Here is a 17,906-nt window from a genome sequence, read left to right on the forward strand (position 1 = left end):
AATTCAAGTTTAAGACCAACAAAACAACAGTTACTTCTCATTTAAAAAATTAAGACTAGTTCTATTTTATTTATTCAACTATAATGTGGGTTAAATCATAGTTCTCACTGAAAGATTATATATTTTATGTCTCACATTTTCAACTTTATACGTTTTAAAACTTGCAATATAACTCATATAATATAAAATTCACTATTATAAGTATACAATTCAGTGTTTTTAAAATTATATTCACAAGGTTTTGTAATCACCACTAACTCCAGAACATTTTCATCACCTCAAAAATTTATTTCTTAAGCTTTAAAAAAAGCCCTATCTAAATATATTTACAATATCATCTACTAAAAGCTTTAAATCCTAAAGCAAAACTTTCAGATATAGCTAAAAACTCAGGAAACTAATATTGTAAGTTTTGTACTTTTCTTCATTTCTAGCACAACAAAATCAAAAGAACTTTATTGAAATGATATTACAAATATCAACAACTCTTTAGAATGCTTTAAATCACAAATTTAAACTTATTTAAACAGATTTCTATGATTTATTATATAGGGTTACAAAAGATTCATTTTAAATACCCCGCCCAAACTCAGTTCTCTGAAATGGAATATTTTCTAAAAGTAAAGTATTCTAAAGGTAAGTTATTTGCTTTCAAGTTCTTATATTCTTCTAAATTAACATTTTAAAAATATTTATATTATTAGAAAATAATCCCAAGCATCTATCTGTTCATGAGTTCATTAAACTTATAATTAATGGACACTGTCAAAGCTGTGCAAGTACTTTCCAGGAAAGTAAGGAGCTATCTGGAAGTCTCTCAGGTTTTTTTTCAAAAAGGAAGATAAGCACTTACAAGTTTAGTCTATTACTTTTCCAGTGAAACAAATAGGTCTCCTGTGGCATTAAAAACCAATAACGACAACAACAAAAACCACATACATAACTTTCTAAAACAATAAGTATACCATAAAGATTTCTAGAAAATTCTACACCGAATTAGTAGGACTTACTTAAACTACTGATGGTGATTGTGAAATAAATATGATGCTACCTACTGTTATAATCTGTTTTATTTCTTTACAACATCTACATGATGGTTACATCCTCTTCAAATCACCAAATTCAAAATTATTTCCAAATAAGAGCAGTTTTATTAAGATCTTACAACATTATATCTCTATTAAAGAGTGTAGATATTGATGTACACTGATCTATTTCTTTTGCCAAATTTCTAAGTACTTCTACTTTTATCTCCCAAGATAATAATCATCAGTATTTGAATATTTTAAAAAATTTCCGATATAAATTCACAAAAGTAAAAAATTAGGGGACTCTTTCAAAATCTGAAACACTGTTTCCTCTCAGAACTTCTAGTGCTGAATTATAATGGAATATGAATTTAAAATGTCAATAAATCCAAAGTAGCCTAAATTTAATTTCTCAGGCCCCATTTCTATGAAAGAAAGCCCACATTTCAAGTCTCATCATTTTTTCCTCATCTTTCTTAGGAGCCAACTGTGTCACATGATCTAGGTAGGAACAGCGCACAGGTACAACACTCCAGACTGGACAATTAAACAGAAGCCTCCTCTTTGTGTCTGTATTTGGTGTAAGTATGAAGTTGAAGATAAAGCTCTATCACCATTAAACCAAACAAGGAAGTTTTTTTTTTTTAACAGAACAAGAGTATATTTTCTAATCTTCCATGAAACCAAATGAGACAATCATGCTTATAACAATAATTTTAAGTCATTCTGATTATTTTGGAGGTTTTTCTTTACACTTCAAGGCACAATAATTTAATAATTTACACTGTGTTATATTACTACCCATACAAGCTTATTTTGTTGGGGAAGGTTTGTGTCTAAAAAGTGTCTAGAATTCTAAAACATACTGACACACTAACCTTTGCAGCACTATTCACAATAGCAAAGACTTGGAACCAACCCAAATGTCCAACAGTGATAGACTGGATTAAGAAAATGTGGCACATATACACCATGGAATACTATGCAGTCATAAAAAATGATGAGTTCATGTCCTTTATAGGGACATGGATGAAACTGGAAATCATCATTCTCAGTAAACTATCGCAAGAACAAAAAACCAAACACCGCATATTCTCACTCATAGGTGGGAATTGAACAATGAGAACACATGGACACAGGAAGGGGAACATCACACTCTGGGGACTGTTGTGGGGTCGGGGGAGGGGGGAGAGATAGCATTAGGAGATATACCTAATGCTAAATGACGAGTTAATGGGTGCAGCACACCAGCATGGCACATGTATACATATGTAACTAACCTGCACATTGTGCACATGTACCCTAAAACTTAAAGTATAATAATAATAAAATTAAAAAAAAAGAAATAAAGAATGGGTTCTGACTTTAAAATTTTAATCAATAAATGGTGTGTTTCTAGCATGTATACACAGTGATTTCTGCCATAAACTATATCTTTAAAGCCTTCTCCCATGATTTATGTATCGCCAGGGCCCACATAACATGGTCAGTTTGTTATTCTGAGGCTAAAGCTGTAGGAAATACTTTGCTTACCATATGGACATTAAGCTGCTCCTTGGCTGTTTCCGGTAAACCTCCCAGCGGTTTAGATGCCAACAGATGACGCTCCGTGTCAGTCAGCCACTGCTGCAAATCCTCAATTTCGCCATGGAACCCTTTGGCCTGAAGTAATAGGGAGTTTTAAGTTGGGGCCATAAACACTGTCAGTTTCAAGCAGGAAATAAGCTTCAAACAAGCCCAGCCTGCTAAGCCTCCCTATGCATTCTTAAGAACAGCCAGGTACCATTAGATTTGCCTTTCTTCATCAGGAGAGCTCTAGTAGATAACAGTATTATGCTAAGAACCAGAAAGCTGTGTTCTCTTCTGCTGTTCTGTTCTTTATTTCACTTATTTTTACTCCTTTCCTTAAGGTATAAAAATTAAACAGGAGTCTGTGAACTAATAAAAGAATTCCATGCTATTTTGGTCTTGAATGCTATAGAAACTTTCAGAATTTATTCTCTTACTCACCTGGCGCAAGGCACCATCCAGCTGCTGCTTCCTTTGTTCTGTTTTTTCCAAAACATTTTGCCAGCGTTGATTTAAAACCTCTAGCTTGTTCTGAAGGTTGCTTGCTTCTTCTCCTGCACTTGATTCAATTAGATCATTTCCTGCTTTATTAACGGCTTCCACTGTGGACTGATGGGCTAATACATCATTTTGGAGCACCTGAAAATATAAAGATAACACCATGTTTGCTAGTTTGTAACATGTTAATATCATCTTTAATGCAACTGTTTTCCTTTCTGGTTATTAAACATCCTGAAACAAAAACGTTATATGTGTAGAATTTTAATTTTTTTTAAAGAGATGGGGTCTTACTCTGTGGCCCAGGCTGCAGTGTAGTGGTTCTATTAGAGCTCACTGCAACCTCAACACCTGGGCTCAAGCAATCATCCCATTTCAGCCTCTCAAATAGCTGGGACTGCAGGCACACACTGCCACGGTTGGCTAATTTTGTTTTATTTTTTATACAGATGTAGTCTCACTACGTTGCCCAGGCTGGCTAATATTAAGTTTTTAAATGATGAACTTCCTTTCCCCTAAATTTGCAACCTTCCTGGATATACCTTTATTCTATCAATGTCCCCTGAAATGACTGTGTGAGAACAGTTTGCTAGTTATTCCCACTGGAATGACCTTGCAATTGATGACACTAAATATCTAGAGATTACAATTAAAAGGTTCTAAAATTTCTCACTTGGTTCAAGCCAATTTTAGTTTAATTCTCATGTCAAGTAACCAAAATATATATTTTACTCCTACATATTCATTTTCAAATATAAAATTATCATGTCTAAGGTATACAGTACCATATTTTACAATCAGCATTCTGAAAGAGAAAAAAAATTCCAGAATATTCCTTTATCTTCTCTCATACGAGGGGTCCTGGAATTGACTGCTAAGTTGAAATATTGGAAGGCCCTAAAACTAACACTATATCAGAGACACTCAAACCCAGCATTCCAAAATTCAGTTGTTCTTCAAGTAGAAAACATATATAATAAAAAGCTTACTACAGAACCCAGCAAATAATGCCTTCCTTTTATACAGTGGAAATATGTGAATAGGTTAATAACGCTTAAATGCACTAAAATGGGGTAAGTGCAGAAAGCAACCCTAAGGTTTAAAAAAATCAATTTATTTTACTGAATGAGTATAGCCTTAGTAATATTAAAAGTTTCCTTTCAAGGAGGCTATGCTTACATTTTTGGAAAGCAGAAGAAACCTCCCTCTAATGTTGGTAAAAGTTGATCCTACTCTGTACTCATTGACTCAGTGTTGGCAATAGTAAAGAAAAAGAACACTATCTCCCATCCTATGTAACACATCACACATCTGGAAAGAAATTCAGACCAGGGAGGATTTTCAGTGAAGATCAGTAACCCTCTGATATCACTGTTTCTCTGACTGTTTTCACTCATATTCTGAGGCATCTGGTTAGGGAGTGTTTTTCAAAGGCAACAAAACCAACTGAGTAAGAAGTTATCTTTATAGAAAGCATTCACTTTGGTATGTTAAGAGTAGGATCACTCTCAAAATCAAAAAGTTAAATGTTTTCATGGCCAAAATATAAAAGAGAGTTCTATAAAATTCATTCTTCTGAATGGTCTGAGTCCTGCTACAAAGTCAGAGCTTAGAAGTAGGAGAAGAAAGCAGGAAAGGAACGGAAACATTCGTCCCTTCCTCCAGCAATTCTGCTGGGAATTTTATGTCCTCTAATTTTGATCTTTGAGGAATGGAAAGAAAAGAGAAAAGAGAAAAGGGGCCACTTCAAAGTACTTAAAATTAGACAAACAGAAGTAAGAGGTCTTTACCTATCCCCCACCAAAATAACTGGATCAGGGTGCCTCATTTTTCCACCTCTACCATATTATACAAAGTTCCTATCCTGATGTATGTTACCTTTAAGACAGTTGACAGGTTTATAAAAATGTAAATGCAGCTATAAACTCACACCATGAAAATAAACAGATTTTGTTGCTAGGCAGTTGGTCTCACCAGTCATTAGAGCTCTAAGCAAATGTATAATGTAGACATTAAATAATGAAACAAGCTTCTATGTCAACATTAAGTGTGCAAAATAAATCCAAATTGTTTAATCAAATGTGGCTGGGCAATGACTATCAATGTAGATAGACAACGTAATAGAAAAATAAAATTTTAAACTAGGAAACAATTACTGTGGGGAACTATGAAAGAAGAAGAACAAAAGCAAGAATAGTCAAAAACTGTACAGCATAAAGTGCTAAAAACCTACCTTTTTAAAAAATGTGAATCAATATGTAAAATAATCAAACATTTCCTATTTGATAATTAAGGAAAATTTATTTTAGTTTAGGATTTAGGACTCTGAAGATATCACTATTAATGTGAATGTCAAAGTCTATGAAAGACTGTTGAATGCCAGGATAAACTCTACTGTGCATAATCTTTTATCCATTAAGTCTAGTGACTGAGGGGATAGGGAATGATCTATTAAGAAGTGTTACAAAGGTGACAACAATATAAGATTGCTTTGCATATATCTCTTAAGACAAAATTTTTTCAACTTACTAGCTTTAAATCAAGTGCAGGACATATAACAACTTTTTAAAACGTAATAAATACTTTAAAAAATTCAGAAAGGAGTAAGACAAAAAAATCCAGTCAAAGACAAGAGTGACATGGAGACAAAGGGATAAGCCCCAACATAAGAAGAGATGTACAGACAGATAAAAATATGTCAGAAATGACAAACAAGCTGCAAATGAAAAAGAGACATGGAAATATGGATGACCAGAGTGAAAATATACATAAAACATGCAGTAGGACATTTTCAGCCTATGATTTTTTAGGCTATCCCTAACAACTTTAAAAAATAGGTGACATTATCACAATGACAGGTATAATTAAGGATTTAAGTCTTTAGTGTTTGCCATGCAGCTCTAATAAACTTTAGTACAAATTGCTCATCCTTGTTTTGTTTGATAAAAATTGCCTTGAATGAGAAAAATATTTTGACCATAATCTTTTAAGAAAAATATTTTGACTATAATGTTTTAAGTAGTTAACCTTTAGTTATAAATGTCAAATATGAACTTGTGTCAAAATCATAAACTTGAAACACGCATAAAGAAGAAATATATCCGAGAAATCTGATGACACTAGAAATGGACAGAGAAGAAACATAACATGCATTAACAGCTACGTACATGGTGCTTGGCAAGTTCAATTTCAATGGCTTTAGGGTCTCCTCCAACAGGTTTCTGCTCACTTAGCAAGCCCTCGGTGTGTGTCAGCCATGTCAGGAGCTCATCCAGGGCATGTTGGAACTGACCCAACGCTAATAGAGCACCCTCCAGTTTATGCTACAGAAAAAGTGGAAAGAAAATCCATTTATAAATTTGATATTATGAATGACATGTCTATAAAACAAGGGCAAAAAATAATTGTTTCATGTTGCATAAGTCCATAAACGTATCCAATGAAGCCTAATCATCATATCCTTCTATGTTTTAAGTTTGACGCTCCTCATGGTTAAAATAGAATATATGAGAAGCAGAAATAATTCTAATTTTATCTTTAATAATTATTTTACATTAATATCTGAAATTGAAAATTTATAATTTCTTAAGAAAAGTCCTGGTATTTACCTGTCTGTTGATGATTCTCTCCTCCAGGCTATCCCATATCAATTTCAGTTCCATTAATGGGTCTTGAACAGTGTGTTTGTCACTCTCTTCTGTTACTTTCTTTAGCAAAAGCTCTGCTTGATGATTCAGTCTTTCCATTTCTATCTGCTGTTGATAGGCCTCAGACTTAAATTGCTATTTTAAAAGAGATATACAAAGAAAATATTGTTAAAAATCACTAACTCCAAACAAAGAAATCTATTGGTTATATCATTATTCTGATTCACACTACTTACTGAGGGAGGTGACGCAAAGTAAAAATCTCACATGAGGCTTACCAATGGAAGAATTATAGGCAAAAAAATAAGGAAAATATTTTCTCTTTATTCAATATTTTTGGATGGATAAATGTTTCTATTTATAATTTTGACATTTCATTTTGTTCTCTACAATAAAAAAATAAATTTCAAGGCTGAACTTATTCCAATATATGCATTTGAAAAATGAGTTTTAAAATTATACAAAAGAAAATGAAATATATGTTGACACATATGAAAGCCAAAAAAGTCTTAAGAAACTCAAATTAGTATTTCCTGCTCTGAAACATACACACATCTTGTATCCCCCGATAATTTTATGTTTTCTGTAGCTGTGCTGTGTTCATTAATATTCCTATGCCTCACCCACTGCTGACACAGAATGCTATTCTCTCTCCTTCTACTTTCTAAGTCACTGACATAGTTAATCATCTTGGCTTTGCCAACCAACAGGTTAGCAAACAGTTGCTTGTAATAGGTAACTGTCCTTTCATAAAATATTTATTTTAATATGTAATAGTACAAAATTCATGGCTAGCAGTCCCTTAACTTTGCTCAAAAATACACGAATAATAATTTGAAAATAATAACAAAGGTATAGTAAGCACTTGGTATGTTCAAGTTACTTTCAACCAACTTATTGGGGAAATAATTTTATCCTTAATGTAAGCTAAAGACATAGGAGTAAAACCAGTTAGTAAGACCAGTAAGACCACTGAGGCCATATGCCCTAAGTGGGTGAACCTGGACCTAAACTCAGATAACCTGATTTCAGAGTGAGCACTTCTAACCAGGCTGCTATATAAAAATCACTGACCTATATGAAAGTATCCAAAATAAATTATCCACACCCATAATTGTATATAAAGTATATCATATGTTTGCCACATGAACAAATTAAAGTTAAAAAAAAATTCAATTTAGTGGTAAGGATAAAATTCTCAAGAAGAAAATTTGTTTCTAAATGAAATATTCTATGTCACACTTAGATATGAAAAAGCTACAATTTTAAAGCCAGATAATATTTTCACATAAAATCTAGCAAAGTTCATTGCAAACGGTGTGATGTCTCTGCATATGGAGAGTTAAAATTGGGAAGGAAATAGCTGATCCCATTTTGATAAATGATTATTGGTATACAGGAATTCAAAGAGGAAACAGTTCAGCCACTTTCACATCTGCAGATCAAGAATTACAAAAGCAAAAATTACAGAGAACAGCAGTGGAAAACAACAAACATTTACAAAACAAACCTTTTGGGAAACATTCTTATATCATGGATGTGTTTTTAACCTGTTGAGACTAAATTAATTACTCAGAACATTCTAAAGAAAATAAAAACGTTGGGTTAATGGGTATAAAAAAATAGAAAGAATGAATAAGACCCTGTATTTGCTAGCACACCAAGGTCGCTATAGTCAAAAATAATTTTTGTACAATTAAAAATAACTAAAAGAGTATAATTGGATTATTTGCAACACAAAGGATAAATGCTTGAGGTGATGGGTACCTCCATTTTCCCTGATGTAGTTATTATATATTGCATGCCTGTATCAAAATATGTCATGTAACCCATAGATATATACCCCTACAATGTACCCACAGAAATTAAAAATTAAAATTAAAAATATCAGGAAAAGAAAAATGATGCTGTAGTGTATTGACAACATACTAGTGTAGTGACAATATACTACTGAATAAACAAGTTAAACAAGTTATAAAAATCCTTACAGTATTATCTAAATACATCTCTCTCTCTCTACCTATACATACACACACACACACACACACACACACACACACCCCATGTCCCTAACATGAAGATATCAGAAAGGCTATAAATCAAATCTAAGAAAGGTGATCTCTAGGTACATAACATTTTGGGTGACTTGAAATAATTTGTTTTTCTCCTTTTTATTTGCATTTTCTGATTTTTCTATATGAACAGTTATTAATTGACTATAAAAAGAAAACTATTAATAGTATTTCTTTCCTTTATTTAAAGAACACTTATATATTGCTTAGCATGTGAAAGCACTATGTACATTAAACTAGCTTTATAATTAAGCTGTCATACTTACATTAGGTAAAATAAATTTATGTACAAAATTATGTGAATCAAGGACTTAAAATTCCAAGGGAGTCTTCGATAAATTAGCCCCCACACATACCTTTAGCTCTTCAATCTGCTGCTTGACAGTTTCGAGATCTGTTCCAATTGGAGACATTGAAGCTAATTTACCACCTGCAATATCTACCCAGTCAAATACCGCCTGAAAGACACATTAGTCCACGTGTTGTTACAACAGTACATTTGAAATTGCTACAGTATTTCAAGTACTACAGAAAAATACAATCATAAATCTAAAAGATATTATGGAATTAGACTATTTTATAAAAAATTAACATGGTTCACCTAAATTAGTAAAAGCAGTAATATACCAAAATGGTTGTCCCAAATATGAAATAGATACATACAAGTTTGCAAAAGAAATTGTTTATTCAATAGATTCTTGAAATATTATGAACTTCTAAAAAAATCATTTGAAAACATTTACAGAATCCAATCACATGAAATTCTTCATTACGTGTGCTTAAAAGGCAGCTTGTATAAATATACTGAAAGAAAAAGATTCAAATCTATTTGTTCATTCAAATAAGCAAGAAATTACTGCTTAGAACTTAAGCAAAATATTTGACTCAAACCCTTAAATATTATTTAGATTAGCATTAAGATCCTGCACATATAAATTATTAGCATAAAGACCATTATTCTGAATTATAACAGGTTTCAGACTCTCCTGCTTTTCTTATTTATTTAGGTAATAAAAATAGTCTAAAAAGGCTCAAGTCACATTTTTTTTAGGTACTGAATACAAAATAAAATCATTTTGCCATTACTCTGTCACCCAAGCTGGAGTGCAGTGGCACAATCAAATAGCTCACTGTAACCTCAAACTCCTGGGCTCAAGCAATCCTCCTACCTCAGCCTTCCAAGTAGCTCAGACTATAGGCACATGCCACCATGGCTGGCTAATAAAAAAAGAAAAAAAAATTGTAGATGGGGTACTTCAGCTCTTGTTTTGACAGGATCTTGCTATGTTTCCCAGGCTGATCTTGAACTCCTGGCCTCAAGTGATCCTCCCACCTCAGCCTCCCAAAGCACTGGGATATTTTGCACTTTAATGAAGTTTAAAACCATATAGTAGGGCGATAAATCTTGGATTTTTAAGTTATCATTAGCCAACCCTGACTAAGTACTTAAGCAGCAACCTGGGAAATAAAACATATTTTACTTTACAAACAAATCTTGAAAATTAGCATCCAGAGCTTCGACATCTAGCTACAGCTAGCTGTACTGTAGCTACTTAATAAATCAATCTGCCCTTTGCTAGCACAGGTGATGCTACTAATACATGATCAACAGGACTTATGACAGGCCTTACTTTTCTGGTAGTGATAAAGAGACTATACAAGCCATGGTGGCTTGCGTGTGACCTCCTAAATGGCTGCATGTGGTGGCATTGCCACCTCTAGCCATGGAAGAGATTACAACTCAATGATTTAACAATGATCTAGCCTCACAGGCTGGAGCCCGAATTAGTTACTTGTCATTGATACCTAACAGAGTAAATTATCACTTAGGTTACAAAAGAAAAAAAAAAAAGAAGAGGGAGGGAGAATATAATAAAGTGTTATTTGTAGTAAAATCTTTCATATATTTCCAAAGTTCAAAAAACTTCTCAGCTGGCATAAAGCCTAGCTGTGACATTTATTTTTACAAATATAGAAATGGAATGGCATAATGAAAAAGGAAAAGATGTTCTCATCTGGGCTTTAAAAATAATATTCACTTAGTGTTATGGAAATACTTAAGCTTTTTCCATATGGTAAGAAGGATGAAAGATTAAATTCCTGCCAGCCTGTTAGAAAATGGAGCAAGGTTAAGGGAGGTAGGGAGAGAAATATACCCGAGTTGGCCTCAACTGACAAGATAATTTTTAATATAAAAAAAAACCTTATAAATGGTTAATGAACTGAATGAAAACCCTTAAGTGAAAAACAACTATTAAAAGAAATTATATACATGGAAAAGAAGAAAACACTTTTTACACACCAGATTATGACCTAATAGAAATCTATTTTTGTACATGGAGAACACTGGCTTCAAATCAAATTTCTTTACTTCTGACTTTAGTTAAACTTGGTGATATTTTTAGATAGTGTTTACTCCTTTCATCTTATTCCACTCAGAACAGAATTCACATTTAGTTCCATTTCACTGTCTGGTGCTGAGCCATTTATAAAAAATACTGTGTGGGAACATTTACTTTCACTTAAAAAAAATCAAAATATTTCTTTTCAAAGTAAATTTCACTGAATGTGCATACAGAAATGTGTTTAGATGTGTATATAAATCTACACATATCTGAAAGGTCAGAAATATCTTCTAAAAGACAAAACATGAAATGAGATACACAGGCAACTGCAGGAATAATTTGCCCACAATTGCATATGCACTGGCAGATCTTGAGGTGGTGCCAATATGTAGACATCAATTAGTACGATTCCTCCTTCCAGCTAAGACCAGCACATACACTGTAATCCCCTTACCTGCAGTCCATCCTGGTACTGAACGGCAGCCTGCATTGCCTCCTCAAGTTTGTCAATCCGGTCTTTCCAAGCTTTATTTAGAGAATCCCATGCTGAATTTAACTACAAGATGTATGTTAGAATTCTTTTAGTGCCATATTTTAAACTTTCAACTACTGTTAACAAAATATTTTAGTTAACTAAAAACTTTTTAAAAGCCATTCTGATAAGTAAGCCAGTTGTACCTCATCTATACTCTTCTTGACAATGGGTTTATCAGGCTCCCCACATGCCGCAATGAGTTCAGAACCTAGGTTAATAACTATATCCAGCTCCTCCTGTAGTCCATCTATTTCTTCCCTTATGGTCTAGAATAAGAAAATGACAGCCTTAGAATTTTCAGCAAAACCACATCAAAACTTTAAAAAGTACACAACAATATCAATGGTAGTTATTTCTAGAAGGTGGCATTCTAATCGTTTTTCTGTTTTCTAAGTTTCTGCAATAAATTTTTTTAACAAGAAATATTTTAAAAGAAAAACAGCACCCTTTTAGTAACAAATGTCGAATGTTTATTATAAAGATATTTAAGAAGTGATAAATAAGAAATAGCTTAACAAATACCAAAACAAATTTTTAAAAATATCAACGATACTGTAAGGCTTAGAAAGACATTTTGGTTTCCAAACCAATATACATTTAACATAGACAAGTAAAATATGAATCCAAAAACTATACAAATTAATATATTTGTTAGTAGATTTAGAATGATCTAGCTTTGGATTTACATTTTATGTCATTACCCTAGGCAGGACCAGGTAGGAACTGTAAAGTACAAAAATACCACAACAGAAAGGCAGTACCCTACTTTTGCTTTCATCTTCTTGGTTAAATATATTCATTCATTCAACAAACACTGAATAACCATAAACCAAGCCCTAAACCAGGCACTGGGGATACAAAGAAAAATAGACATGGCTATTCCCCTCAAGAGGCCCACACTACAGCAGGAAAGACAGAGGCATAAGCAACAGTAAACCATACTATGTGCAGAGTCCTTTGCATGAATAAAGTATTACAGGAACACAGATGCACTAACTCTGCTAAGTATACAAGAAAAGGTTTTACATGGGGGTAATGATCCAACTGAACCCTGAGTGGACTTTGCCAGTAGAGTGGCAGGAATGACATTCTAGAGTGAGGAAATAAGATGCGCAAAGGCACTGACGCTAGAAAGAGCAAAACAGTTTGTTTCGGGAAACGCCCTTTCTAATCAGTAGCAGGGAGGGAGCTTGGTAAAGGAGCAAGAGAAAAACATAACTTTGGAAACATAGGCATGAGCTAGGATGGCATGCAAAAAGCTGCATGCCCTGCTCTAGGGAGTTTGGGCTTTATCCAGATGGCAGGGGATGCCTCTGAGGGGGTTTAGGCAGCAACACAGTTAAGAGCAGATCTAGAGAGAAGACTGGCAGCAAGGTCAGAGGCCTAGCAAGGAAAAGACAGTCTGCACTTTGGATTACTTTGGAAGCCAAAAAGAAAGAGAGAGATAATGAGGCCCTGAAATAAGGCAAAAACAGTGAGGATAAAAAGAAATTTGTTGTTGTTGTTGGTTTGTGTTTTTGTTTGTCTTCTGAGACAGGGGCTCACTCTGTCGCCCAGGTTAGAGTATAGTGGCACAATCTTGGCTGACTGCAACCTCCACCTCCCAGGTGCAAGTGATTCTCATGCTTCACCCTCGAAGTAGCTGGTAGTACAGGTGTGTACCACCACGCTTAACTAATTTTTGTACTTTAGTAGAGACAGGGTTTCGTCATGTTGGCCAAGCTGGTCTCAAACTCCTGGCCTCAAGTGATCCGCCCACCTCGGCCTCCCAAAGTTCTGGGAATACAGGCATGAGCCACCATGCAGGCCTGAGAAATTGTTTTAAACATACAATCTCAAAGTGAAATTTGTGGGTATATTCTATCTCCTACTGTATCACTGCACATTCCATTTTCAGAACCAAATATAAATGTTAACAGAATAACTCCTAACATTTACCCAAGGAATCTGGATTTCATTATGCCACAACTTATTTTTCTAACTTTAAATGAGATTTTCTGCTTACCTCTGCTGCTTCTTGCTGTTGTTTTACTACTGAAGGATCAATTCCAGGATCTTCCAGGTCCCGGATGAAATCTTGAGTATCTTTAATGGTAACTACCAATGACATGTGATCACACCAGAACTTTTCTGCTAGCTCCATCACATCCAGTAGTTTGGCTTCCCTCTCTTCCACCAGTGTGTGTATGTTCTCCCAAATGAAAACCATTTGGTCAAGCTTATCCTGAACAGCTATGAAGCAAAACAATATCCACAAGGCGACTGGTTAGCCCCACGTAACCAACAAAGCAGAATGTTATAGTTCACACAGAAAGTAGTGATCCAATTTGCTAAGTATCTAAAACTGGACCAAGTTTTGAATGACCCCAGTCCAGTGGATATCAGTGGGTCCAAGAGTCTATGCCAAATAACATAATATCTCTGGGTCTGCTATTCTTGCCAAACCAAGGTTCTTCCTGACAAAACTGAGCTCAGAGTAGAACAAAGTTTATCAAGTTTCAAGTTCATTAAGGCTATCCTTAATCCCAAAGGGAGTGAAATAATCACCTAGGCACACTTTTATGCTCCCCAAATCAAGAGTAAAATTGTCCGTTCAGTCCCAGGAATGTAACAATGTATGGTATGTACTTTGGGCTTGCTTCTAGAGTACTCTCATTGTGAATTTCCACTACGCACATGCTCTCCCTTTTGACCCTCAGCTCGTATCTCAAAGATGGCTGGCTGTGGTAGTGGTTCCCATTTTTGTGGCTATGTGATGCAGGATCCATGCTATGTAAGGTAGTAGAGTCAGTAATGAGGAAAAAACCCCAGATATGGCCTTATTAGCAATATGCTTCAACCTACTGATTTAAAAGGCCTGAATACACATGGTCTTTGAACATATGGTCTTTATACATGGTCTATGTATAATGGCACGCTTTGTATTCAACCGATTAATTTCACAAACACAGGAAGACATTAACAAGGAATTTGCATACACAGCCCTTCAACCCTAAACACATCACATTTGTAATATCTTTTTTAAGATGCAGCATTTTGTTATCCAGTTGGACGGTGAGTAAACTGCATAAACATTTAGAATGCTTTAAAGTTTGTTTCCCTATTCCAAAAGTATTACCTTTGGCAGATATGTCTTTATCAGTCCCCCCAGATCTAGCAATCATTTCCTCTCCCCTCTGTTTAAGAGTTTCATACAACGGCTGTAGCTTTTCCATGTCTACTGACACATTCTTATTTTCACTGATCTGTTCCTTGATCTTCTCGACCTCTGCAGAGATAGAGGGTGGCTGCCTCAGACGTTCCACGATGCGTTCCAGGCTCTCAAGGATCTGATCTATCTTGTCATGGAACTAGGGGCAAAACAAAGAGATCTTTTATGGAAAAAAGATCTGTAATACCAAGTGTGAAATTTAAATGAAAAAACATTTTTTACAATTTAATGTCAGAATTAAGAATAAATCTTAGCCTCTTTATCAACAGACCCATTCAAAAGTTACATCCACCTGGTGTGTGAAGACATGCCTAAAATCATGAAGTATATGCACCTCTGTCACACTACCTATGTACAACAGACTTAGTTTCTTACGAATATTTGAGTGTATCCATTAAGAAATGGTATATATTAATATGTAATTGGACCAGGACGACATGGCAGCAATGTCTCTTTACCTGCTGCTTCATCCTGTTATCATAATTCAAATTAATTTTAAAAATCAAGTTCAATAAGCTGAGTATTTGTCTATTACAATGGATTGTTTACTTCATTTTTAATGAACTATTATGGCATCCTGAAAAGTTATATTATTTAATGTGAAATTCATGGGAAGTTTTGATTAGATTCCAGGGAATCCTTAAGTTATGCATTTCCTGAACTGAAAAATGTTAAAAAAAACTTTTAACAAAAAAACCTCCCCAATGTTGTAACTTCTGATATAACAGAAGTTACAAGTGTCAGAAGTTTTTATTTACTTCATGGTTAAACACATAATCAGACACATGAGAGAATTTAAAATTTTTATTTGAAAAGGTTCCATAGACAATTAAGCAAAGCTATAAAAGCTTGTTCATTCACATCTATGAATGAACTTTGTTCTATACTATCTCAAAGTTAAAGGAATAATCACACAGGATTGTGACATTGGCCCACTCTGATGTGCCATATCTAATAATGAAAACCAAATCTTGAAAATGGAAAATCTTTGGGTATTTCAAAATTCAACTTCTTGAAAAAAGATAGTTTCAGAAAAGAAAAAACCATCAATATCCAACTTTATATTCTTTTCATTTAGCCTATCATTCTTTCTTCTCATTGCCTTCTTGAGAGTATTTTATTAATAATTGTAACACTTTCCTTTATCTCTCCCAATGGCAAATATTACATTCTACTCAGGATGGACACTGAATTAAATATTCAGACAATGATGACAACTGCATGTTTCTTAAGTCATTGAAAATTATTTGTATTATATCTATAAGCAGGCAGAGAAAGATAAGGAGATAAAGGCTGGATGCAAGCAAACATCACCTCTGAGGGACACAGACATCAATACTCAAGAGTGAATGTGGTGAAATAATTTTAGTTAAAATTTAATCAGGAAATCCAGGAAAATGTCTTTCTGTGCTCTGTTGTCTGCAAGAACCCAATTCTATATCTAGTGTAAACAATTACCTGAGTTGATTGAGAAATGGCTTCATCCAGTGCCACAGCACGCTTTTTGACATCTTCTTTAATTTGACTGTAAAGGGTGTCGGCTGCCACATACTTCTCTTGGATAGAAAAGCCTTCCCCAGGGCTCAATTCCAGTAACTGTGGCCCAGTTTTGTTCATCTTATCTATATGAGGCTTGTGTTCAGCTATCAACTCACGCAGTTGCTATAACAAACCAAACAGCTTTTCAGTATCTCAGGGTCACACCTCCATATTACAGCTGTCTACACCTGCAATGCATCCAGCTGGCAAGAAACTCCAAACAAACCCCTCCCCATCACAAGGCATTTAACACATGATGGCTCATACAGCTCTTTGCCAGGAAGAGAAGGCCCTGACACAAAGATTAAACAACAGTCTGGTCACACCAAAGACCCTTTAGGGTACAAAGATGCTGGTTCAGTGAAATAATGAATCCCAGTTTATTATGCATCTGATACCAAGAGTAGCACATTTTGACAAGAGCATTAGCCTAGGGTCATATTATATAAAAGTATTCTGAACTCACTATGTCCCCAACCTACAGACACCAAGTCATATCTGATGGTGTTCCTTTCTGCACACTCATGATATATACAAAAATAGAAGAAAGAAAAAGAGAGAGAGAGAGACAAGACGGGGGGAAGGAGGGAGAAGGGAAGGAAGAAAAAAGAATAGAAAGAAGCTCAATGTAAGTTAGATGCAATGCTGAGACAAAACCTCAAGATAAGGAATGTTAGGGTGATGTAAGCCCACAAGGCATTGCATTTATATATGCGGACTGATATAAAATGAATGAACATGTATTACATTTTATATTTATGTATGAATCTATTCTATATATATATGATATATAGACACACAAATGAATGAATCTATATTCATTATTTTAAAATATTAAAGGCTGCAAGGGCAATCTATCAATACACAGCTATATACTGAGCATTGTTTGTAAGGTATATTTAAGGAAAAACACATGTCATATGAATGTGCATAATTTTGTTAGCTAATCAAGAAATACAATGATATTTATACTAGTGCATGGGTGTAGAATTCAAGTGGATCCCCATTCCCTTTAATAGAGAAGATGTGTTGGAAGCCTGAATAAAGCTAGAATACATACACCTCATGGATCCCATGGATTTCAATGAGCAGTTTTTCATGGGTCAAAACCAAAGCCACCCCCAGGGGGAAGATCTGCCTTTGCTTGCAGGTTTTTCTGAGGCTGGCCTCTGTGCAGCATTGCGGGGTCTTTCATTTGCACCACATTATTGATTAGGTTCCCTCATCAGCAGCTCTTTGTCCTCACCAGAATGTGTATCTCCAAACTCCAGCCCCTCACAAAAGCTTCTCTGGGGAATCTTACTTTCAGGAAAGATAGTCTAGAGATAAGCTACCAATCTTTTCCTGCAAACTCTAATTTCTATCAGTCACCAGGATGGCCACATACCTAGATTTTTATTGAAAGTGTCTACTAAAATCAATTATGAGCATTATTTTGAGAACTTGTTGAGGAATTACATCA

The 17,906-nt window shown here is 34.6% G+C and overlaps 1 protein-coding gene across 27 annotated transcripts in view; it reads right to left on the reverse strand.

The window, feature by feature from the left end:
* The window catches only part of DST (dystonin), a 494,942-nt gene that overhangs the window by 36,809 nt on the left and 440,227 nt on the right, over nt 1-17,906 (reverse strand). For all 27 annotated transcript variants that reach the window (XM_055391863.1, XM_055391862.1, XM_055391852.1 and 24 more), the window contains 10 exons: nt 16,364-16,567; nt 14,813-15,044; nt 13,700-13,926; nt 11,838-11,960; nt 11,614-11,715; nt 9,171-9,272; nt 6,704-6,877; nt 6,263-6,418; nt 3,039-3,236; nt 2,562-2,690 (listed from right to left, as the gene is read on the reverse strand). In XM_055391863.1, the coding sequence (XP_055247838.1) occupies nt 2,562-2,690; nt 3,039-3,236; nt 6,263-6,418; nt 6,704-6,877; nt 9,171-9,272; nt 11,614-11,715; nt 11,838-11,960; nt 13,700-13,926; nt 14,813-15,044; nt 16,364-16,567 (1,647 nt within the window). The remainder of the gene's footprint in view (nt 1-2,561; nt 2,691-3,038; nt 3,237-6,262; nt 6,419-6,703; nt 6,878-9,170; nt 9,273-11,613; nt 11,716-11,837; nt 11,961-13,699; nt 13,927-14,812; nt 15,045-16,363; nt 16,568-17,906) is intronic.

This window comes from Gorilla gorilla, chromosome 5, assembly GCF_029281585.2.
Source record: "Gorilla gorilla gorilla isolate KB3781 chromosome 5, NHGRI_mGorGor1-v2.1_pri, whole genome shotgun sequence".
Classification (NCBI taxonomy): domain Eukaryota; kingdom Metazoa; phylum Chordata; class Mammalia; order Primates; family Hominidae; genus Gorilla; species Gorilla gorilla.